The 24,150-nt window shown below is 30.3% G+C and overlaps 2 protein-coding genes across 2 annotated transcripts; both read right to left on the bottom strand.

Annotated features, from left to right (window-relative positions):
- Window positions 1–5,483: 5,483 nt before the first annotated feature.
- On the bottom strand, window positions 5,484–8,534 carry LOC118048665 (probable pectinesterase 29). The gene is made up of 5 exons (XM_035058434.2): window positions 7,624–8,534; window positions 7,347–7,506; window positions 6,958–7,164; window positions 6,643–6,869; window positions 5,484–6,545 (listed from the first exon to the last, which is right to left on the bottom strand). Exons 1-5 carry the CDS (start codon window positions 7,971–7,973, stop codon window positions 6,386–6,388), a joined length of 1,104 nt encoding a protein of 367 aa, XP_034914325.2. The 5' UTR covers window positions 7,974–8,534; the 3' UTR covers window positions 5,484–6,385.
- Window positions 8,535–9,147: 613 nt separating this feature from the next.
- On the bottom strand, window positions 9,148–11,198 carry LOC118048664 (large ribosomal subunit protein uL13z). The gene is made up of 4 exons (XM_035058433.2): window positions 10,835–11,198; window positions 10,081–10,197; window positions 9,900–9,987; window positions 9,148–9,488 (listed from the first exon to the last, which is right to left on the bottom strand). Exons 1-4 carry the CDS (start codon window positions 11,104–11,106, stop codon window positions 9,345–9,347), a joined length of 621 nt encoding a protein of 206 aa, XP_034914324.1. The 5' UTR covers window positions 11,107–11,198; the 3' UTR covers window positions 9,148–9,344.
- Window positions 11,199–24,150: the final 12,952 nt, after the last annotated feature.

Below are 24,150 nucleotides of genomic sequence, written 5' to 3'. Positions count from 1 at the left end.
AGTATAGTTGCGGTTACTTTTTAAAGTGTTTTTAAAGTGTTTTTCACTTCAGAAATGTATTAAAATAATATATATTTTTTTATTTTTTCAAAATTATTTTTGACACTAGCATATCAAAATAATTTGAAAACACAAAAAAAAAATATTAATTTAAAATAAAGAAATAATTTTTTAAATTTTTTTCAAAAACACTTTTGAAATACAAAAACAAATGTTATTTAATACCATTCCCGTTATTAAAGTTGAAACAACTTGTGGGATAATAATAATAATAATACCTATAAATACATCTTGAGAGAAACCCTCTTTTTATAAAAAGAAAAAAGAAAAAAGAAAAAAAGAAAAAAAAAATGAATTTCTTAATTTGCTCCAACTCTCAAGACAACAACTTTGAAAGCCATTGTGTTTTGATAACCATATGCCTGAATTAAAATAATTTATTCTTTAGAGTGCACTGTTTAAAGTTTTGGAAAATACTTTTTCCGGTCTATATTCCAAGAAAAAGATCAAATATGCCCTTCAAATTGTAATCACATATGATAAAATACTAGCCAAATGATCTACCAAGATGAAATTATGGATTATGATTCTCAAGAAAAATCAAATTATTAGGAAGGTGTTTTTTTTTTTCCTTGTTCTATGATCTCGCCATCAGCTTCCAGCATGTCATGGCTTATATTATTATACTAGGTCTGGGATCTGTGTTAGGTCTGTGTTAGGTCTGGGGTCTATGTTTTGTTGTAGGCTGGATCGAAATTCAACTACTGTATTAAAAAGTTTGAGCATTGCTTTTTTTTTTTCTTTTCTTTTTTTTTAATGCATGTGATAAAATATTTGAAATGAGGATAAAGAAAACTTGACCAATGTATAAGATAAAACTAATTGATTATCATATGAGTTAATAAATGATAAAAAAAAAATATATTGGTGTAGCTTATTTGATTTAACAAGCGAATAGTTAACTAACCACCTTGTTTAAAAGGTGATCTAGTTTCAAAACAAAAATTTAACATTGTCATTGTGAAACAATTTATTATCAAATAATTACACGAAAAAATATATAAGGAATGAAATGAAAAGTTGTTGGGACATTGTATTGACCCATTCTAACTCATGAAATCAATGAACCGAGTAATTAACATGACAACAATGAGTTAGCCTGGTTCCACAATCTATCTTTGTCTTTGTCAGCCTCTTATCCTCTTCTTGGTTGGACCTTAATAAGGTTTCAAGTGACCTTGAGTTCCATTAAAGAACAGAGACAGAATCTAAGAAATCAATAAATATTGAAAAATAAAACTAGAAAAATATTAACTTAAAAAGAAGAAGAAAAAAAAAAAGACAAGCCATGTGAATATCTTAAATCTAAGTTAATCCCTCAAACTTGCAAGTCATAAAATTCTAGACTCTGATTTAATCAACAAGCTCATTTTCCAACCAATTTAATGTTGGAGGATGAAATATAAAAATAAGATTAATTAAAAAAATATCCCAAACCAAAAAAAATTGAAAAAAAGAAAAGGATCAAATCATACAAGAAAAATATTGTAGAAGGATGAAATCATTAAAAAAAATTCAATTCAAGAAATTGTCTAAAATAAAATAAATAAAAACAAAAGAATGGAGACCAAATATGAGAAAAAAAAATAAAGGAAGATGAAATTGAAAAACAATTCAAAATCTATAAACCATTTCAAATTAAAAAAATAGTAATCATACCGGTATGAATCAAATCTAAATAAAAATTCAGATTATAGGGTGGTTTGAGTTCTGAGATGCCATGCCTAGAACCTAAAGTTGAGATAAAAAAGAAAGGGGAAAAAAAGCCCACTAGAACCAAATTGTAGGTTAGAATGCAACATGGTCCAATGCGAAAGGGAAAGGACTTTAAAACAAATCCAACCACATCAAACAAGTCTGTCCTCCTTGTAATCACTCGTGCGTGCTGCTCGAAAACAATGAAGCATTTGATATGCTGACACTTGTCATGCATGTGTCAACAATGTTTTTTTTTTTTTTTAACATTTTATATTTAGTAAAAGACTAAATTATCCCTAAGACGACATAAATATAACAAAAAAAAAAATATAATGGAAGGACAAGATAACCCCCGGGCAACAATTTATTCATTTTTGCTTTTTAAAGGCACAATCGCCTTTTCACTATTCAAATAAAAAGAAAACAATGAAAATGACCCTTTTTTGACAACTATTTTTTTTTTTTATATATATAAAGGTAGTTAAGTAATTTAACTGTGTAAAGAAATGTGAAGAAATCAAGTTGTCCCAAAACAATTTTATAATAACTAATGGACCACTATATGCAAAGACCAAATTACTCCCAAAAAAAAGTTCATTGATTTTTTTTTTTAAGAAGGGTAAAAACATAAATACATTGTAATTGTGAATGGTTAATTCAGTATATGGCTATAATTTTTTCTCTTCCTTTTTTTTGTTATTATTGGCACCAGTTAAAAGTAGGGAAAAAATATAATTTATTAATTAATTGCTCTTACAATAATAACTCATCATAATTAGTCTACTAAATAGGTGATTTGTGCTACGTTGTATGCTGAGTTAAATTAATGTAATTTATTAATTAATTACTACTGCAATAATAACTTATCATACCAAACTGATTCTTTCTAAACCTTACTTTACTCCTAATTCCAAACAACATCTTCATCATACATTATAAATCACATATTGTTTAACAATCACTTTGTTTGTCTTCAAGTTGTACAACCTATAACCTTCATATATTGAGCTAGAACCAACAAATATACATTTCTTATTTGTCTCATCTAGTTTGTGCTTTTTATTATTATTATTATTATTATTATTATTGATATTTGAGCATAACAAACACTATCAAATACCTTTAGTAATTCACGAATGACTTTATCTCCTTTCAAACTTCAAATGGTGTGCAAACATAAATGACCTTTGTAGGACACCTATTAACCAAATAAACAATTGTATACATTACTTCATCCTAAAAATGCATAGGAAGCTTCTACAAATCAGCATACACCTTGCCTTTTTAATCATGATTTAATTCTTTCTTTTTTTAAAAAAACTTTATTTTATTAGGATGTGTAGCCAATAATAAGATGCATTTCAATGCCTTTATCTTCATAAAACTTAGCAAACCTCCTTAAAGTGTACTCTTTGTCCCTATCATTTCTTAACACACGATGTTTTTCAAAAAAACATTTAAATTTCTTGAAAATATTAGCAACTTCAAATTTTTACCTCATAAAATACACTCATGTCATTTTACTATAATCATAAATAAATAATAAAAAGTACCTATTTTGAGAATAAAATAAAGTGTACATTAATCAGTGTACACCAACTCTAATACATTCTCGGCTCTCTATCCTACTCCTTTTGGAAATGATTGTCCATGATATTTCCAAGAGTACATCTCTCACAAGCATCTTTCATTGTTTGAATGAATGGAAGTCCTTGAACCATGTTTTTTTGGTGAAGTAATTTGAGGCTACGAAAATTCAAGTGACCGAGTGTCATATATGCTATAGCCTTAAATCATCAACCACTTCCATCTTCAAATCTATATCTTTTCTACATTTTAAGTCAATTAGAAAACATCTATTCATCATCTTTACCTTCGCCATAACTTGTCTCCTTGGAGTTTTATCATAAATGGTGCAATATTAGCCTTCAAAATTCAATGAATATCCATGCTCCATAAGTTGTCTACTACTTAACAAATTTTGATCAGCTTGTGGCACACATATTACTTCACAAATCACCTCTTTCCCTTATTTAGTTTCAACTCCAATAGAACCTAAGCCACTTGCACTCATAAATTCTTCATTCTCAATCTTCACTCTTGTTTACCTCTTTGTATCAATGTCATTGAACAAGTCCTTATTTGGTTTCATGTGATTGCTACAAGCATCTAATATGAGCCATTACCCATTCTTGTTTTCCATGCCATATTGAGTAAACATGCTTCCATCACCTTTCCTATCTTTGATAACATTTGCTTGTTGATTTTTCCTTACACCATAATATTTAGATAAGTGACTAAATTAACCCCTTACCATTGAAACATTGTGTCTCCCTTTTATACCAACAATATTTAGATTCATGGCCTAATTGATTACAAGAATAACACCTTTTAGCATTACCATATTTACTACCCAAAATTCATTCTTCCTCTCATCTTTTGATTTCTACTCATTCCTCTAGTTCTTCCTTTACCATATCCTTCACCTCTAAAGGATTCAACACATATTCTCACATCACTTATAGATCCCTTCTGTTGGCTTTGTTTACCAAGAGTTGATTTGATTGAAAAGCACTATTTAATGACTTTTCACTTCTTTTCACTATTTCTTCCCATAAAACTTCAAAGAACTAGCAACTCATGAACACTTAAACTAGACAAATCTTTTGTTTCTTTTATAATCACCATAATAGGATCAAACTTCTTCATAATGTTAATCAATAATTTATCTACAACTCTTTTATCATTAATCTCTTTACCACAACTTTTCATTTGATTCATAACCTTAATAATCCTATTAGAAAACTCATCAACAACTTCAATTTTCTGTATTTTCATATTCTCTAACTTGTTCCAAGACTTTATAAGTTAATATCTCTTACCTTCACATCACCTTCATATTCACTTTACAAAGTCTTTCATACTTGCTTTGTATTTGTGGCTCTCATGATCCTTGAAAAAATAGGATCATCAACTCTTCTTTGAATTAACCTAAGAGCTATAACATCTTTATTTCTCTTTGCATTCAAATCTTTGAATTGTGCTTAGAATATTGTTGATATCTTCAAGTTCTTCATATTCTACCTCCACCATCTCCCACAAGTCAAGAGAGATGAGTAAAGTCTTCATCTTTATGCTCCAAAACTTATAGTTGTATCCTTTAAATATTGAGGGTTTGACGTAACTCCAACTTTAGCTATCTTTTTTGGACATTTTCTTCCTTCTTTAAACTTGGATAAAGCTTCTCTTTAACCGCTGCCCTAATACCAATCTGTAGGGTTATAGTATAATTAGTTTCTACAGCTAATAACACTCACAAAACATAGTCGAACATAACATATCATTGCTGTAATTTTCTTGTACAAAACTCACCCAAGATAGGGGTTACATTATTGGAGAGAGTTCACACACGAGTTGCTACTACTTTTCTTCTCTGTTTCTGCCTCACTTTTTGGTTGCTGCTACTGCCCTCTCTCTCTCTCTCTCAATAAATTCAGCCCTATATAATTTTAAGTTACCTCTAGTAAACTAATTTACAACACATTAACATTATCAGACATTGCTGATAAGCTGTAATTGAAATCTTTTTTTTTTTTTTTAATTCTGATATTGAATTAATGAAAAAGTTCAAATCTTTTTACAGGGCGATAACAACTTTTTTAATGAAGTTTGAGTATTTTGAACTGGGTTTGGTTCCTTATACTCCATGAAATAAAGATTTAAACTTAAAAGTATGGTGAATAAAACTGTCATTTCAAATGAATTTCGGATTTATTTTGGTATTGCTGGGAATATATACTTTTTGATGCACCTACATAAAATTGACACAAGCCAAGTAGTTTGAGATAAGTTAGTGCATTTGGTTTCCAAACATTGTTTTAGATTCTATAAATTTACTTAACTAGCTCTATTCCTTAGCTTCTGGTTACAGCAAACTGAATTGTATGACATAGACCCTTTTGGGATTTTTCTCTGTTCGTATGGATTATAGCTGTCCCTATGAAATTATGAGTCTGATCTAGCAATCATAACAGAGATTCAATGGTTTATCCCATTTCCCAGTTACATTGATGCTTCGAGTTCAGCATGGCAAATGAGTTACCCAGAATTGATTGTTCTGTTTGATAATGAAAACGGTGGTGGATCAGGAACTTGAGCGAGGAGGCATACTGGACTTCATAATGCTGAATGCGCCTGCAAGAACATACAGCACTATTGACTTACTCATATGTAGATTAACCATCCATTTGTTTGTAATGAAATAAGTAAAATCTTGGCATTTCAACTTCAAGCTTCTGGTGCACTTTTTCTCGAGGTTGCATGTTTCTGCAGGCCTGTTGAACCCAATGCATCATCTGCTGCACAGGTTTTGTACTAGTCTATATCAGCGAAGGAAGTAGGATCCACAACATCAAGGACTCTTCATTCTAGGGACCTTTTCCACAAATGGTGTACATGATGGATCCAAGGGTTTTTATGACTTTGTTCACTCCACTGCTTCAACATCTGATAAAACGAGCTTGCATTCATTCATGGAAAAAGGAAAATAAGCATATAGTTTGCCTGAAAAGTTCTCTAAAAAACGACTTCGAGGAACTTGTATGACACAAGATATCTGCTTGCAGATCTAAATAGGTTGTTTTTCGATCCAGTTTTCAGCATTAATGAAAGACATGCTGGTTAGTTCTTCCAAGGATTGAGGGCTCAGCTTATTTGCCCAGTTAACCCTCTTTGAAATCTCAGCTCCTGGCCCAAAGTTGCCATACTCTGCAAATGTTATTTGGTTCCTGCAAATTACGTGAACATAAAAGCATTAATCAAACACATTTTTCAGTTTCAGTAATCAAACTGGCCAAGTATATTTTGTGAGCTTAGAGAGCTTACTCATGGCCAACAAAGTTCCAAGCATTCCATCCTTCGGGATCTACAATATTTGAAAAATTTGACTTGTAAAATAAAACCCTAGAATAACCTCTCCATGGCCTTCCCAGGTAAACTGAAGATTTGCCAAACACATTGCACCCCTTGAACACAAACCCATTTGCATCACTTGGATTCGTTCTTCCTTGTGCTGTGATGAACCCTCCTTCAAGTACTTGTATGGAGCAACCCTACAAAATAAAGAAAGGATACAGTAATTATAAGAAAAAACAATATAATTGAAAGGAATCCTCTATATATTGTTAAAGAAAATTATACCTCATAAATAGATTGGCCACTTCCAAAGATAAAATCAACAGCACCCTGAATGGTGCAACGCTTGAAGTAATGTCTGCCTGCCTCATCCCACAGCGTGTCTTGCACCCCTGCAAACCCACATTGGTAAAATGCGGTCTTGTCCCCGGTTATCATAGCAGCTACTGCTGGCAATCTTGGGTTGTTATCATGTGGAAAATTATAGGAGTTCTGCCAAAACAAAAAAAATCAATAAATGGAACAAATCAACACAATTTTTTTGAAAACTTTAGGAGAACGAAAGCAAGATTTTCCCAATGCTTTACACAAAAGTTCCTTAGGGAACAAAAGAAAGTTTTCTATTTTACATGTAACAATCAATAGTGAGTATGTTAAGATCAATGATCACTTACTACAAAGGTCATGCTTCTGACTACAATATTATCTGCTAAAGAAACAAAAGTGGGGCTCTGTGCTGTTGAAAAATGATCATCCCAGACAATCTTTGTCCTTCTTTTCCCCTCTCCTTTGAGAATGATATATGGTTTGTTGTAAGGGATCTTAACCTTCTCCCTACACAATACACAAAATAGTCAGGACACTAAAAGAAAAATCAGTGTTCATGCATGCATAAGAAAAGCACCTGGTTGTCAGCAGATAACATTGAAAAAGCAGAGAAAAAGACATTACCTATATGTTCCAGCCCTTACATGGATACAAACCCAGTTCTTATTGTCTGATGGAATTGAATCAATGGCAGATTGTATACTTGAAAAATTCCCATGGCCTGACTTATCAATAAGGAGTGTTCTGTAAGGCAGTGTCTTTCTGTGAGGATTAGACCCCTTACCATATTTTAGGAAGTTTTCATTGGCAGATCCTAATTGAAAACTGCACAGCAAGAGAGCAAAATATAAACATGAACACCATGGAAGCAACATCTTGATAGAGAAAAGGGATGAGAAAACTTGAGTTAAGAAAATGACTAAACAAAGAAAAAAAAAAAGGTGTATTGGAAATGAAATTGTAAGTTGTAACATGCATACTTAGCAATTCTTAAATAAGAAGGTATCAAAGTTTTAAAGATTTTGGAGGGGAAAAGGGAAAGCCAAGAGTTTTTTATGGAATTAGAATCAGTTAATTGATCCTTAAAGTTATTCATATGGCAAACTTTTTTTTATTTCCTTATTTATTCATTTTCATTGATACCCCTCCTCAGCTCCCCCTGACCTTTCTTCTCCTTGGCATTCCAGAAGAAAATGACTAGAACATCCTAGAACTGGAAACTCCATTTTGCCATGAAGAAAAGCTTGACCGTTTGGAGTGTCGTGACTAAATTATTTTGGTTGTCCATTTTCAGTTGTCCACAGAGAAATTTAGATCAATAAAGGTGCAAAAGATGAGCACAGCTAATGCAGAATGATGAGGCAATAAAGAACTTAAAATCGTGGAACTTGTTTTAGAAACATGCTCCATCACATGTTTAAGAAGTAAAGCAAAAAGGAAAGGTATAGAAACAGAGAAAAACCCTACCGGCCTACATGAGAGGGGATGGTATTTCCATGCCCACCCAAAACCCCTCCTCAAATTGAATGCGGTCAGCTAGCAACATAGATTTCCCTCTTGTGAAGACTGAAGATTTGATTTTCACATGTAAATGATGTTCAATCTTTTGTTTTAAGAATTATTCGTTAGCCAGATCATGGGCCCGAATTCCATTCCCACAGATATAATGAGCATGGATTTGCCTAATTGGCATTATAAACATGATTAAGATCTGGTATCGCGAGGCAATCTCTATTGATGATATACAAACACAAACAGAAGGGGCAAGTAACAAGTGGGGACAGGTAAATTCATCAAACATCAATCATTAAAGAATGAAAGAGTATTTCTATGCATGGATAGAATTTCTCATGATCAAGACCAGCCCACGTCGATGGGGTTAATCATGGCCTTTCAATTTGAGTTTGAGACAAGGACGGCTAATGGGAACAAAACTCGACTTGAGTTTACATTGTAATCCTTCTTCCATGTTCCGCTGGAAATATTTTCCAGAGCATGCTGTTCAAGTGAATGCTGGAACTTCTAACCTTTTTTGTTATCAATTCCTGCTCTTGATTACTGACTTCTTGATTTCCCGATGAAACACATTCAACATCCAAGAGACAAACGGTCCATACAATTTTCAGATATGCAGAACAGCAATGGGGATAAAGGAACGGTTCAAACTATTATATATCTAAACTGGAAAGCGGAATAATGTTTGCAAGAAAACTGTTAATATAAATAGCATAAAGTTAATTCACTCAAACAGAAGTTGTCAAAACAGGAAACAGATTTAGATGCAAAAATAGTAATTCTCGGATCAGAGTTCCTCGTTCAATAGCAACCTTCTCTTCAAATTTCAATCAATATTTGAGCGGAGCAATAATTTCTTGCTGGGGACCTAGCTTCTCCTCTGCGGTCTTCTCAGCCTTGAGCCTCAGTTTAGCCAACTGCTTCTTTCTCTCATAGACCAATTGAGCTCTTTCCTTTCTCTTATTCTCCAGCTCCTGCAGGAAAGAACATATTAGTAAAAAAGACGTCTCAGAAAATGCTCAATGAACAGTTTTTTTTTATTGACAATTGCAAATGATTGCCAGTAAAATCATGTCATATTATACAAAAACTGTCACCCTTGAAGCTAAAACTAAATGAAAGACAACATCTACTGATGCAAATAGAAACACCAATAGTGGCAAATTGAAATAATTGTCCAGTATATGCCAATAGTGGTCATCAATAAGGCACCCCATAATTTAAGAACAAAGCAGAAAAACAGGGGAAGAGATTCTAATTCTTAATTAAATACAATTTAATGAATTTTTTAAATAGGTGACATCCAGGTAACTAAGCCATAAATAATAACATCACAAGCAAGCAGCAAAAGTGAAAAAGGAAGAAACCAGGTAGACAATTCATACCTTGATGGTATCATAGTGGTTCCATCCAACCTCGGATGAAAGCTGACCTAACAAGCAATACTTGTGTCCAGGCTGAAGCCTCAAAACCCTGATTCATCAAAAACATATAAAGAATAAGCATTCAACTGCATTAACCAAACAAAACATATTTCTTGCATAAATTCCTTCTAAAAAGACTCACTTGAGAGCATCAGGGATAACCATCCTCTTTGTCTTGTCATATGGAGGAGGAACACCCTCAAAAACCTTCAAACGTGCAAGAGCAGCCTCTCCTCGCTTGGTCTTGTGAGGAATCATCCTTCAAACCAAATAAATTTTAGATCATAGACAAAACAAAAACTGCATGGAGACCGTAAAGTTGTATCTTGGACTACCAAAACCATTGCAGGAATTAAAAAAGGCATACAATCAAAACACAAAAAGAACTATCAACAACCATATAATCCTTGCACATGATGCATTTCCCCTATACATACAGCCTCAACAACACAAACACATCATTTCAAATATTAAAAAACATAACTAAACTTTGTCTTACAGTTCTTATTCATCAACTGCACCTGCAAACTATTATTCCCTACATCTACACACAACTGAATCATCTGTTGGTTTTCAATTAAAAAAAGAAAAACCTTCAGCAGCACAAGTGTAACTACAACAATAAAAACTGATATACAACAAATCTTAATGCCTTCAGGACACTCAACTGTTAAAGCTTAGAAATTTCCAAAACTAGCTAATAAGGATCAGCGATCTTTAAACTCAATAATACATCTTTAAAGATGCTACCATTTCACAAATCAAAACATGGGTTATCCTCTTAACTATCCAAATATCAACTTCTGTTACTAACCAAACCAAAAAAACCAACTTTCTGAACAACAAAACGAAAACCAAAATCATAAAGACTCAAACTTCATGAAATAAAAACTCACCCTCTAATGGTTCGCCAGAGAATCTTCGAAGGAGCCCTGAAGTGAATAGGACCATGAGAAGGTTTAGTGTTCATGCGTTTCCTCAAGAACCTCAAGTACTTCATTTTCTGCCTCACTAGCCCACCAGAGATGCAAATCTCTTCACACCTAACAACAACAACTCTTTGTCCATTTAGCAGTTCTTTAGCTATTATTGATGCAAGCCTGCCTAGCATATGATGCCTTGCATCAACAACAACTCTTTTTACACACATCCCTGACCCGGACACCATTGTAGCTGTGCCTCTGCTTTCTCTGGCTAAGCGGCTGCTGTGAGGGAAGTGAAAGTCAAGAGAGAGGCTTTAGGGTTTCGGATTGTAATATATGGGGTTGTTTTTTTATGGGCTGCGGAGAGTTGGGTTTTTTAGGTCTTGATTTTGGTATTGGGTTTAGAACTATATACAATATCGAGCATGATCCATGATGAATGATGTCATGCACAATTTGTTTTTAACCTGCCTTTGTAGTTTTTTTAATCTTAAATAATACTTGCAGGGAATTTGTTTTGTGGAAAATATTTTCATTGTAGTTTTTGTGTGAGTGTGTGAGTTTTTTAAGTGTTAGTTCACTTCTTAAAATATATTTTTATAAAAAATAATTTATTCAAGATATCATCTGATAATTTTAATCAATATAAGTCTATTATTATTATTATCTTTAAAAATATCAATTTCACTTAAACGTGATTGATTTTTAACTCAATGGATAAAGATTTCTATGGATAATTTGGGTTCGAGTAAAACCTTAAGGGATAAAGTTGAATTTCAAATAAGTTATGAATACTGTTTTATTTAATTCAATTCGAACCGATCTGAAATTTAGTTATATCTTTAAATTTTGAAAAATTTACTTTCATGATTAATGAATTTTTTTAAAATTTTTAAAATTGCATTCATTACCTATTTATAACATAACTTTGTCCTTTCATATTTTACTTGAACCCAAACTATTTATATACAAAAAAAATTTAAGATTTTTTCGTCTCACTTTTTAATTATCACTCTTTCACTCTCAAAACTTATTTGAACTCCTCAAGACTCTCATTTAATTCCATTTTACTCTTTTTCAAATCTCATTTGAAAACAATCCAATTTCAATTATAAAGAAGTGTCATCAAATTCAAATGTTGAAGTTCTTGATGCAAATGAATCGGAGAGGAATTTGAATGTCTAAGTTGGAATCCAGATGTTCCTAATTACATTTAGTTCTGGACTAAGCTTAGTTTGAGTGATCAAGCTTTTTTTCTCTTAATTTTTATTGTTTTCACGTTACTTTTTTTAGTTATTAGCTTAATTTGGTATTTGTGATTAATACAAACTTATATCTAGAACATGACTTATTCATTTGTCTTATAGCATTTTTTTTCTTTCAATTATTATTTCCTTCATGGGTTCGAGTAACCAAAATAATAACCCTTATTTTCCCATTAATAATTAGGATAACACTAAGAATATAGAGGTATAGAAACCTACCATCTTGGTCAACATATCAATTGATATTCATTTTACATTCTCATTGAAATAATGAGCAATAACCATCTAAATGGATGCATGGCATTTCTTTTGTTTGCAAATATAGTAAAAAATTATCTTATCTAAAATGTAATCTACACCGAACAACTTTTAAATGTCTATAATTACAACTACCTCATATTCATCGATAAGTATCTTGAAATGTTTGTAGTTGCAATTGAAATGATGAGAAAACATATTTTTAAGGATAAAAAAAAAGAGAGAGAAGAGAAAGTATAAAAGAAGCATAGTGGAACTTATCTCATTTATATTATGTTACTCTCATATAAGCGGAAGGTCCATGACTTTAGATTTAGATTACAATTATTTAATAATACATATTTATACTAATTTTAGGATTATTCTAGAGACTTAAAAGATGCAAACTCGGAGGGTAAAAATCCTAGAACTCACAATCAAGATTGTACACAACCCAAGAAAGCTAAAATCAAGTTGAAAAGAACTCGACCTAGTGATTATCTAAACCAAATAATTGTAGTTCTTGGATGAAAACCTTGATCCATTAATTATAACGAACCAATAAATGAAGGTGTAAGGATAAACACCATAAATAAGTAATCTTTGATAACTTCTTAAAGTTCCATAAAGAGCCTAGAGTAAGAGCAAGCTCTCTTACACAAGTTTTATTTTTGAATAATCAATATATCTTCAAAACCTAAATACAAACTAAATAAACCTATTTACACTAGATAAAATATCCTAAAAAAGGATGAAAAATTAACAAAAAACTCTAAATAAAATAGAAAAAGAATCCTAAATCAACTAGGAAAATTTTGCAATTCTCAAATAGTAGTTTTTAGATTTTATCATAAAACCTTTTTTATGTATGATTGTTATGCAATTTTAAACTTGTAGGGAAAAAAGCCTTTAAAAACTTTGAGAATAATTTCAAGTTGATCCAATGGTTGAATTAAAAGTTATGCTCATTAATACAAAACTGATATTAGGAAAATAAGCCCAATCCTGCTGCCTTAAGCCCAATAACCAGATCTTTCCTTTGCATGAATTATATTAATTAAAGCTTGATCATCTTTGTTGTAATCTTTATACTTGACATGACTCAAATATCTTAAATTAGCTTATTGGATGTCTTTTTAATTTTCTTGGCCATTGACCTTGTAATTGGTCTAATTGGCACCTTTTAATGAATCCTTCAGTGATGCTTGTTGATTATAATCATCCCCCCTCTCCTTAAAATGATTTGACCTTGAATCATAACCCACATCAAACAAAGAAAGATCATAAATATTAAAAGTAGCATTAACGCTATACTTACCTGGAAGATTCACCTTATATGCATTGACATTGATTTGTTTAAGAACTTGGAATAGACTATCTCCTTTAGGATACAACTAAGACATCTTATAAAAACTAGCCAAATCATGAAAGCTTTTTACCTTATTAATTGACTTAGGTTTGGGCTATTCTTAGATAGCCTTTACCTTTTCCTCACTAATCTCTATACATTTTGCATAGACAATATATTTAAGGAAAATAACTTTTTTCCATGCAAAAAGTATATATTTTTTAAAAAATTGGTGTATAGTTTTTTATTCCTTAAAGCATTAAAAACATATCATAGTTGTCAAACTCGCGAGTTGACTCATAAAATCATATGATTTTACGAATCAACACAGATATATCGTGTGAAATCTAGTAGAAAACTCGAAAATTAGAAAACTCGATCAAACTCGATTAAAATCGATTAAACTCGGTGAACTTGGTAAACTCGGGCTAAGTTTACCGAGTTTGACAGAATTAACAAAACCCATTGACTAACTCTTCTCAATCCTCTCCTCTCCTCTCCATCCCATCTAACAAAAAATCCATTTTCCCCAAATCTCACATTCCCTGATTCTCAAATCTTGACTCAACCATAACAGAAGCAGACTAATACCAGCAACGCCTCCACTCTCTTTCTTTCTCTCAAAATCATCTACTTAGCAATAGTTACTTGTAGCAAGAGCATGACGCATCTTGCCCTTCTCTCTACCATCTTAGCTCATAGGAATCCCAGTATAAAAATATATGCTCAGCTATTAAAAAGAGCAAGTGTTGTTTTAATTCGTGATTTTTTATTGTTGTTGTTGTTGTTGTTGTTGATGTCCTTGATATTCTGGTTCGATTTCAATTCTCTTTGGTTTGGTTTAATTTGGTTGCAGGTGAAAGAAAGAAAGAGTTTTTAGGTTTGCAAATTAAATCATGCTAGATTCGTTGCTCTCTTCTTCCAGTAAACCTCATGATCATGGTCCACATACTGCATTTGGTTTGATTTTCAGTTCAAAGTATGTTTTTTTCTTCAATTATAGTTTTCAATCCCGTTTTATTTTTGTTGTTAGATCATGTCTCTTATTCTTCACATGTTTAGTGCATTTGAATCAATCCAAACCACAACTGAAGAAATGCTGAGTTTGTTCAATCAATCATAGATGATTACTTTTAATTGCTTGAGTTTGATCCTCGATTCGAATATTGTTGTCGATTCTTGAATGGGAATGATGAGCAGGGGTTTGTATTTCACAAATCAAAGGAAAAAATTCCATAAATTAGATAATTACTTTTAATTGCTTGAGTTTGATCCTTTATTGAGAATGACTGGTGAAATTTGTATTGATTTTTTTCTTTTTCTAATTTAGAATAACTCAAATGGTCGTTTCTGGTATGGAAGAAAACTAAGAAGTGTTGCTTTCATGCTGAATTTATTTAACCTATAGAGGTTGTCATGGGGTTCTAGCGCCATTGGTTGGGAAAAGGTTTATGGAACAACCTTTAATAGCATGCTTATCAATTATTTTGAGGTTTGTATGGTCTTAATCACCACATTGTATTTTTATTTGCAGTTTGAGTTATCTGTCATTGAGTTAGAATTACTTTGATTAGAACTTGCATATTTAGAAGAGAGGGAAGCTTATTTGAAAGCTCATTAAGAGAAACTTGATCTTGGAATTTAAAATTATTGGGAGATTTTGGTAGCAAATAACAAATCTTTACTTATATAATTGGCAGTGACCAGCATAATTGAACCCAGACAAGTGATGAACTCGGGTTTAGTTGTGATTAAAATTTAGTTTTTAAGCCTAAATATTATCTGAGATATTATCCTTAATCTTCCACTTTGTTTGAGAATTTCATTTTTAAGATTTGACAATAAAAAGAACTTGGACGCATGCTCCTCTTATGATGGATTGCATATTTTGCATGTTTGATTGCTTCACTTTATTATATACCATCAAGTGCTTCACTTTATTATATATTGTCAATTGCTGAACCATGTTTTATAATTCCACTCTTTATTATCTCAATGTAGAAAACTTTTCTTGCGAATTTATGATTCGAGTTTATATTATACTTTTCGTGTCGTGTCAAAAATACGTTTTTGACAACCTTGACACATATCATAAATCTTCAATATACTCATCTATACTTTTACTATATACTAAGATATCATCAAAAAAAAAAAAAAACAACAAACCTGCTTATAAATGTATGCAAAACATGATTCACTAGTCTCATAAATATGCTAAGTGTATTAGTAAGACCAAACGACATGACTAACTATTCATATAAACCATACTTAGTCTTAAAATTAGTTTTTCATTCATTTCCTTATTTCATTCTAACATGATGATATTCACTTTTTAAATCAATCTTAATAAAAACACATAAACCATGAAATTCATCTAACATGTCATCTAACATAGAAAATTGATGTCTATACTTTACCACACTATTGTTGATATCATGACAATCAACACACATCCTCCAAGTTTTATCTTTTTATGTTTATGTGATTAAGGTAATGGTAGCTTTAATTATGATTATGGTTGTAGTTTTTGTGATACTAATGATGATGGCTATTGTGATAATGATGATGGTGGAAGAGTGATGAAAAGATTATTATTTTAATAACAAGTTGGTTATAGTAGTGGTGTTGATGATGGTGGCTATTGTTCTAGTGTTATATAGTAATGGTGATATGATGATAAAATTATGATTATATTGGTAATAATATGGTGGGTAAAGGTTGTAGGTCAAGGTGAAGGTAGATAAGGGTGAAAGAATAAAATAGCTTAAGGGTGGGTTGGATTATGATTTTATCTAAGATTATAGCTCTTTAAAGATAAATCTTCAATTACTTCAAGAATGCTAAAGACCATAAACAATATTCAAGAACAGTTTATCTCTTAAATTTTTACAATAACAACAACACACAATTAATTAATGCATAAGTAAACTGAGATAAAGATAAAAGAGACACCAATTTTTATAGTGGTTCAAACAATTACCGACTCCATTCCTTGAACCTTTGTTCAAATATTTACTATCACACATGATCTTCTTAATGAATGAGACCAAACCTTTACACAATCTCTTTCACAGGTCAAAGATTGAAAACCTTTCCCAATTCTTTTTTGGAGGTTCAAGATTTAACTCAATCATTTTATGGACTCAAGATCAAACTCAATCATTTTATGACTCGGGATCAATCCTTACATAATCATTTTTCCATGTTCAAGATTCAAACCCAATTCTTTTGCAGGCTCAAGATCAAACCCGATGCTTTTACAAGATTAAGATTGAACCCAATCTTTTTACATGCTAATGATCAAACCTATCACTCAATGGCTCTCAACCAAAGATTATCCAAGTGGTTTCAAGTGCTACTTATACTTTCACAATAACTATAACTCTCATAAGAGTTATCTAACTTCATAAGATAAAATCACAAAGATTAAACTTAAGTCATTATGGAAATGCAATCTAACTCCTAAAGGTGAAAGAGGGATTTTGATGTAATTAAGATTCAAAGCTTTTTCAATAGAATAAGAGAATGAGAAAAGATTTAGAAATGAGAAAATTTTAAAGCATCAATATGTAAGATTATAAGATTAAAGAGTTAACAGAGATGTTAGGCAAAACCTAAGACTAGTGGTTAGACCCATGGAATAAAAAGGAATAAGAAATTTTGCTATGCCAAGTGATCTCCACCATTGTTAGAAATGGCTAGGGAGAATTTTGAGAGAAAAAAAGTTTTAGCAAGAACAAGAAGAGAGTATTGAGCACATTTCTCTCAAAATTATAAGTTTGCCACTTTAGATAATAATAAATAAAGGTGTAAAAACCCATGGTGAAAGAGAACATAATAGATATTATGCTTTTTATATAAGTGAAAATACCAAAATATACAATGAAATAATTTTTCATAAGGTATTTTTTGCTATGTGATATTTTGTGCACTTAAAAAAAATTTGGATGGAAATTTAAAAATAAAATATTTTAAAAGGATGAAAATAATTTTATGATGCCAAATTATATTCCATAAAGACTTGATCTCATAATGTAAAGTTTAGGCATTGTCAAGTCCATATAAGATCCAAGGAATCCAAAGCTTTAATTTGATGTGGAGCAATTTCTACAATAATAATACTTTGAGTTTGCGATACATATTAAATGCATTTAATATGTTGTTATCATCAAAACAAATAAATCATAGGTATATAATAATTTTTTACCTAACAATGAGTTATAGTGAGATGATGATAAAATGGTAATTACATTGATATTAAGATATTAGTTTTGGTGATGAATAATGATTATTATAGTGGATGGCGGTGGAGTATTGGTGGTGATGATGATTGATAGACGTTGGTGGTTATCGTAGTTAGTTTGGTGAATATTGCATGAAATGTTTTTTATCCCAAACATTTTCTTTTAAATTGACAATATTCATAAGCTTATTGAAAAATATTTTCTATTAATTTATTTTTTAATGTTTATTTCCCGTTAAAAAAATAGAGAAATGTTTTTTTAACCTTTTTTTTTTCAAATGACAAATGAATGAAATTTTCTATCAAATGAAAGTCTTTAGTATTCTAGAATCAAGACATTTCTCAAATACAATAAATCTATTGATTTTATTTAAGGTTTCATCCATATAAAATTAAGTTATTAATTACATTCTTAATGACCATTAACAAACATCACTCAATACAAATCCTCCATTTTTATTATTTAGAAAGATTTGGATCACATTAAAAAAAAAAAAGAAATAAATCTAGTTAAATTGTTTCATCACATAGAGTTGCTCGAACAAGGACAACAACAATAAAAGCTCTTGAGCATTTCACTTTTGTCTCAAGAGTTAAAATTTATACCATTATGCTTATATATTCCTATGCAGTAAAAGTGATCTTGACATGGTCGTTAACTTTAGGGCTTGTAGGATTAGTCGAGGTACGTGTAAGATGTTCCGGATACCCACGTTAATAAAAAAAAAAAAAAAATGTGACCTTGACACAATTTTGTTACTTTAGTTTAGTTGGTATCCGAATGATTAGGCGGTCTTCAATATTATACTTATTAATATTATTATTTTTAAAGTGTTTTTTTATTTAAAAATATATTAAAATAATTTTTACTTAGTCGGATCATTTACGACTATGATTTTACTTAACCCTAAGAGGTATAGCTTAATTGGTTAGGTTCTGGGTTTGTTCTCTAAAGGTTATTAGTTCGAGTTTTATAAAACTCAGAGTCACTAGAGACTTATTTAATCATTAACTTCATGGCCTGTAAGATTAGTCGAGATGAACACAAAATAACCTGAACACCTATATTAATTAAAATTAAATAAATTATCACCCTCATGATCAACTTGCACTTCATAAGCATACTTTGCATAGCAAAAGCAAGATCTCACTGACCTAATTCAGTCCAACACACAAAGAAATCATGTTGAGTGCATCAAGAAGTCAAAAACAGCAATGAATTAAATGATCGAAAAGAAATTCTTTGTGGGGTCCAACTGTCTATTTTAAATCTAATAAAAAAAAAAGACATGAAAGGGTTCACTGGAATTCACTTAACAATTATGCTCATCAATTCGCCGATTCAAAATAAAGGAAGAAGGGAAGAGGAGGGGGATAAATAAACTAAGTCATAAACTAGAGAATTGAGTTGCAAGCCAGACAACAAAGGTGTCGCCACTGCCCAGAATGAGGTAATCGATCGACTCGAGTGTCTTTCATTTGGGAGATTTATGGGTTCTCAATAAAGCTTCAATTGAATTGAATTAGAGTTGAACAAAAAAAGAGTTGAAAAGAGAGAAGGAAAAAGGAACTTGTGTGATTTGTTGCTTGTAAATTTTTGATATATTATATATGATCGTAATGTAGTTATTTTGTTCAATTTAAAAATTTAATTGAGAATTTAAATTGTAATTTTTTAAAATGTGATGATAAAATATAAAAAAATCAAATTATAGGATGTTTGATGTATAAATTATCATAAATAATATCAAGTATTACAAAAACTACATCACAACCAAAGCAAAGATCATTGCATTAAAATAAGTGTACATGCACTCACGACATAAATATTATTATTAATTTGACTAATCATCAAATAATTTAGGAAGATTAAATTTTGGGTAATGATTCATCACCACATTAAATAGTAATAATTTTGGTAAGTCTAACAAGTCATTTTTGGTGGGGCATAGATAGCAAAGAAAAAACTTATTGATTTAGCTAAAAAAACAAAATCACTACTTCAAAACTCCGAGAAACAAGAGCTACTCCAAGTTTGATCGTAACAAAGTAACAAAGTTGATAATGGAGGTAAATTAGAATAAATTATATGTAATGTGACTAACAAAAAAAAAACATGATCATAAGTATATCAAAACTCTAATATGGACCATAGAGACACAATTTAATAACAAATTATCAAAATATACACACCATTCAATCGACTCAAAAACTAGAATCCTACTTAGTGTTACTTAAAAATAAAAATACAAAAACGATTTCTTATTAAACCTTATATATTGATTATAAAATTAATTTAAAACTTCAAAAAATTAGACAATTCAAACTTGCTTATTTTTCCGGGAAACAAACATAAACAAGAAAAAAAATACCTAAGTCAGTAATTCGACATAAGTTTCAACAATTTACATACAAATATAATTTTACAAAATATAAAACAAACCATAACATATACAAATCATAAATTTATACAAGTTTGTATAAAAAAAAACAATAAAAAAAGTAAATACTCAAACAAAATACATATACTACAATATATATATATATATATATATATATATATAAAATTAACATTTTAAAATGGTGTTCAAATTTTTATTTTTTTTAAAAAAGGGATATGTTTTCTTACTTAAGGTGGAGAATCCTCAATAAAATTTCATTCAAAATACGGATATTGACAAACTAAGTGTTGTGATGGTTGAAAAAGTTATGAAAGGTTGAGTTGCGTTAAAATTGAGGGGAGGTTGGTTGTTTTGTTGCAAAGAAAAATTTTACAAGAAAGAAGTAGAAATGAGGGAGGGGGAAAGGAGGGTCAAGCACCAAGTCATGTATTAAATATTACCGATGAATTTACCAACAGAATTATTTTGATGGTGACTCCGTCGATAATTTTATCGGTATCAATGCCATGCTATCGTACGATTTGTCTTTTTGAATCCCATTGTAATACCTTCTGTAATGTCGTCGATATATATTGATGGAAAACTTTCGTCAGTATATTCACAAACGAATTGTACTGTTGGTGTGATTATGTCAGTAACTACATCTGTAAAAACTTACACGTTATCACACTATTTGACTTTCCTTTTCTTTCTATTCCGACTACGATTCCCTCAACATATACCAACAATATATTTTTTTTGGTGTTTACCAATGGAGTTAGCGATAGAAATATTCAATTGTTAAATACCACTGCAATATACAGATGGAAAAAAAAATCATTGATATTTTTGTTTGTATTCGCTTATTTTCTGGTAGTGATATATTTAGAATTTCCCAACATTTCAACATGATTGGACTCTATTTTGAATAAAATTGTTAATGAGTACTAACACTTTCGGTATAATGTGCATGTTAAAAAAAACATCATTTTGAATAAAATTTGACAAAAGTATTGATGAACATTAATAGAAAGACTTTTTTTAAAAAATATTTGGGATCAAATTAGCATTGTTTACAAGTTTAAAACTCAATTGAGAAGGGGTATATATGTTTGAAATTAAAATGAGGTTACGTTAAAATTTACCCGAATTGTTTCACTATAATTTACACAATTACGTACATTTGTCACGTAACAAATATGCTCACAAATTGATAAGACATAACCTACAAGGAGATGTCAATTATCTCACAATCAAGTAGAATCTACAATCACCAAAAATCAAATTAGTTCATTTGAGCTTAAATTAGTAATTAGCCATGTTTTCAAACAATTATGTCTTTACATATTTTTATGGCTGAAAAAAAAAAATTAATCCATGGCATAGCACAAGCTAAATATCCAGTGCAATAAACTAAAAAGGCTTAATCTTTCATCGTAGATCCCTTATATTGCATTGTAGATTCTAACAATACAGTCTGATATCTTTTTTTAATTTTTCATTTGTTTTGATTTGCCACTTAACTTCTTCTTCTTCTTCTTCAATTTGATCCTCTTACATTAGTTTGATTTAGGGTTGAGCTTAGTATAGGGTCCTAATGGTGTCGAACAACAAATTAGACGCTCGGTTAATCATCAATTTACCAAAATCAAATTCAATTTTGTTTATTCAAAACAATCTAAAATTTAGGAACCAAATTAAAACTTTAAAACATTTTAGTCTCTTTTCTAGCCATGGCAAGGACCAAATAGAAAAAAATAATTGGCGCATGTAACTCACATGCTAGTGTTTAAAAGGAGAAGTCGCTCTTGGGTAATGCATGTTCCTTTCTCTAGACTTTAAAAGGGCCTTCACTAGTGTTGTTGGAATCGTTTCGTCAGTATTTTCCTTAGAAGGTTATACATATACGTGTTGGTGCTCTAGTGCAGCTCTAGCAATCCATTTTTTTTTTTATTATTATTATTTTTCTCTCTTTTTTCTCTCTCTTCTTGTTTGTCTTTCAACTAACTCTCTCTAAAATAGAAAAGGGGGTTGTTAATATTTTTATGTCAAATTTGTTCTTTATTCTTTTGATTGTAATTTTTAACAACAATTTTTTGTATTTTATTCTTCAATATTAGATTGATTAGACATTGAACTTTATAATTGTTTATGACTTGCTTTTCATGAGACTATCACAGTATTATAACGTGGTCATGGATTTAGAACATTCACCCGAGTTTACTTTGGTTATAATTGGTTTTTTTCAATTTTGTCCTTCTACATTGAGTTAGTTTTGAATTAGATCTCATAATTTTTTCAATTTGATTTCTATTTGATTTTTCCAATCTCATAACATTGGTTATGAGTTTGATAGGCTAACTCAGATTGATTTCTTTTTTTTTTTTTAATTATTTTTTTTTAATTTTGCCTGTCAATATTAGATTGGCTTACAATTAGGTATCATAATTATTTTTTTTGTTTACTTTCTATGGAGATGCCTCAGTTTTATAATTCAAGTTGCATGTTTGACAGGTTCACCTAAGATGACTTGAGTCATTTTCTTATCTTTTTTTAAATTGAATATTTTTCCCTGTTTTTGCCTTAAAAGTTTTGGTAAGTGATATATTCTCTTATAGTTTTAGATTAATTAAAAATATGTTTTTAGATATTATTTTATTGAACTCCATTTAATTTTAACTGTGTTATCAAACAAGATTATATAAATCTTTTGATAATATTGGTATATTTTTTGTGCAAGCCATCATCATCATATTTTTTATTTGATTTATTTACTATGATTTTTATTTTTATTTTTGGTATCATATAATTTTTTTTTTCACAATCTCCAATTCCCCCTCCCTCACTTCGATCATAACTTTTAAAGTTGTCTTTTCCTTCTTTCCTTTGTATGTTTTATTCTTTGTATGAACATTTTTACAGTATAGTGCAATATATATGTTGAGTAACATCATATTTCCTTATCGTTTGCAAACATTACCTTTCTAACTTGGAAGCAAGATCTTCCTCGTATATAAGAAAATTCCATGGTAACAACTTATTGACCAAACGGTATATATGGTCACTATATATTATAGAAGATGTTCGTGTGTACATTTTTCGATTGATATTGGATCACTGTGATGTTCTATGCTCAATCATTTTAGCTAATATGCAGTGACTATTCATGGGTTCTCCAAAAGTGTTTGTTCATTGACATGGAAATGGGAAATATGGAAAATAAAGTCCAGCACAAAAAAAAACAAAAAAAAAAAAAAAACAAATTGTGTTTTTTGCTCGCTTCTATCTTTGAACCATGATGATGCACACCTTTTTTTTTTTTTTTTTTATCTTTTTTTTCTTATCTTAATGTTGAGGTAACTTTTGAGAATCCATATCATTTTTTTTACATGAACTAGAATAGAAACATTAATTAGTCACAATAGTGCTGCTAGCATGTACCGTTCATATAGATTACTACGAGCAAAATATTCCTTGCAGAACAAGAGCAATCGTGGGATACTTCTTCTTCTTTTTCTTCTGGAAGATTTGATTATTAAGAAGTAATTAGAATTACGTGTTGATAAGTTTACAGAAAAAAAAAAAAAAAAAAAAGCTACCTCACTCTTTACGCAAGATTGAAATTTTATAATAAATTTATTTAAAAAATTAAATAAAGGATTGAAAAATTTTGTTTTTGGAGGCAAAATTCCTATTTTCTTATTTTTTTTATATAAAAAACCAAGTTTTTTTTTTATTAGTAGCATGTTGTTTTTTTAAGAAAACAACTCATCATAATGGCCACGATTGTTAATTAACATTGCAATTAGTAGTTT

Source organism: Populus alba, chromosome 17, assembly GCF_005239225.2.
Source record: "Populus alba chromosome 17, ASM523922v2, whole genome shotgun sequence".
NCBI lineage: Eukaryota > Viridiplantae > Streptophyta > Magnoliopsida > Malpighiales > Salicaceae > Populus > Populus alba.
Note: the sequence above shows the minus strand (reverse complement) of the source record. Positions and strands in the feature narration are given on the sequence as shown.

Excerpts from the sequence above, each read along its gene's own strand:
- LOC118048665 (XM_035058434.2), bottom strand. The coding sequence starts at position 7,973 with ATGTTACAACTTACAATTTCATTTCCAATACACCTTTTTTTTTTTCTT. Across the intron at positions 6,870-6,957 it reads GTGGCCAATCTATTTATGAG|GGTTGCTCCATACAAGTACT; the intron begins GTATAATTTTCT and ends TTTATTTTGTAG. Across the intron at positions 6,546-6,642 it reads TGGAACTTTGTTGGCCATGA|GAACCAAATAACATTTGCAG; the intron begins GTAAGCTCTCTA and ends CGTAATTTGCAG.
- LOC118048664 (XM_035058433.2), bottom strand. The coding sequence starts at position 11,106 with ATGGTGTCCGGGTCAGGGATGTGTGTAAAAAGAGTTGTTGTTGATGCA. Across the intron at positions 10,198-10,834 it reads CTCTGGCGAACCATTAGAGG|GATGATTCCTCACAAGACCA; the intron begins GTGAGTTTTTAT and ends TTTGGTTTGAAG. Across the intron at positions 9,489-9,899 it reads ACCACTATGATACCATCAAG|GAGCTGGAGAATAAGAGAAA; the intron begins GTATGAATTGTC and ends TCTTTCCTGCAG.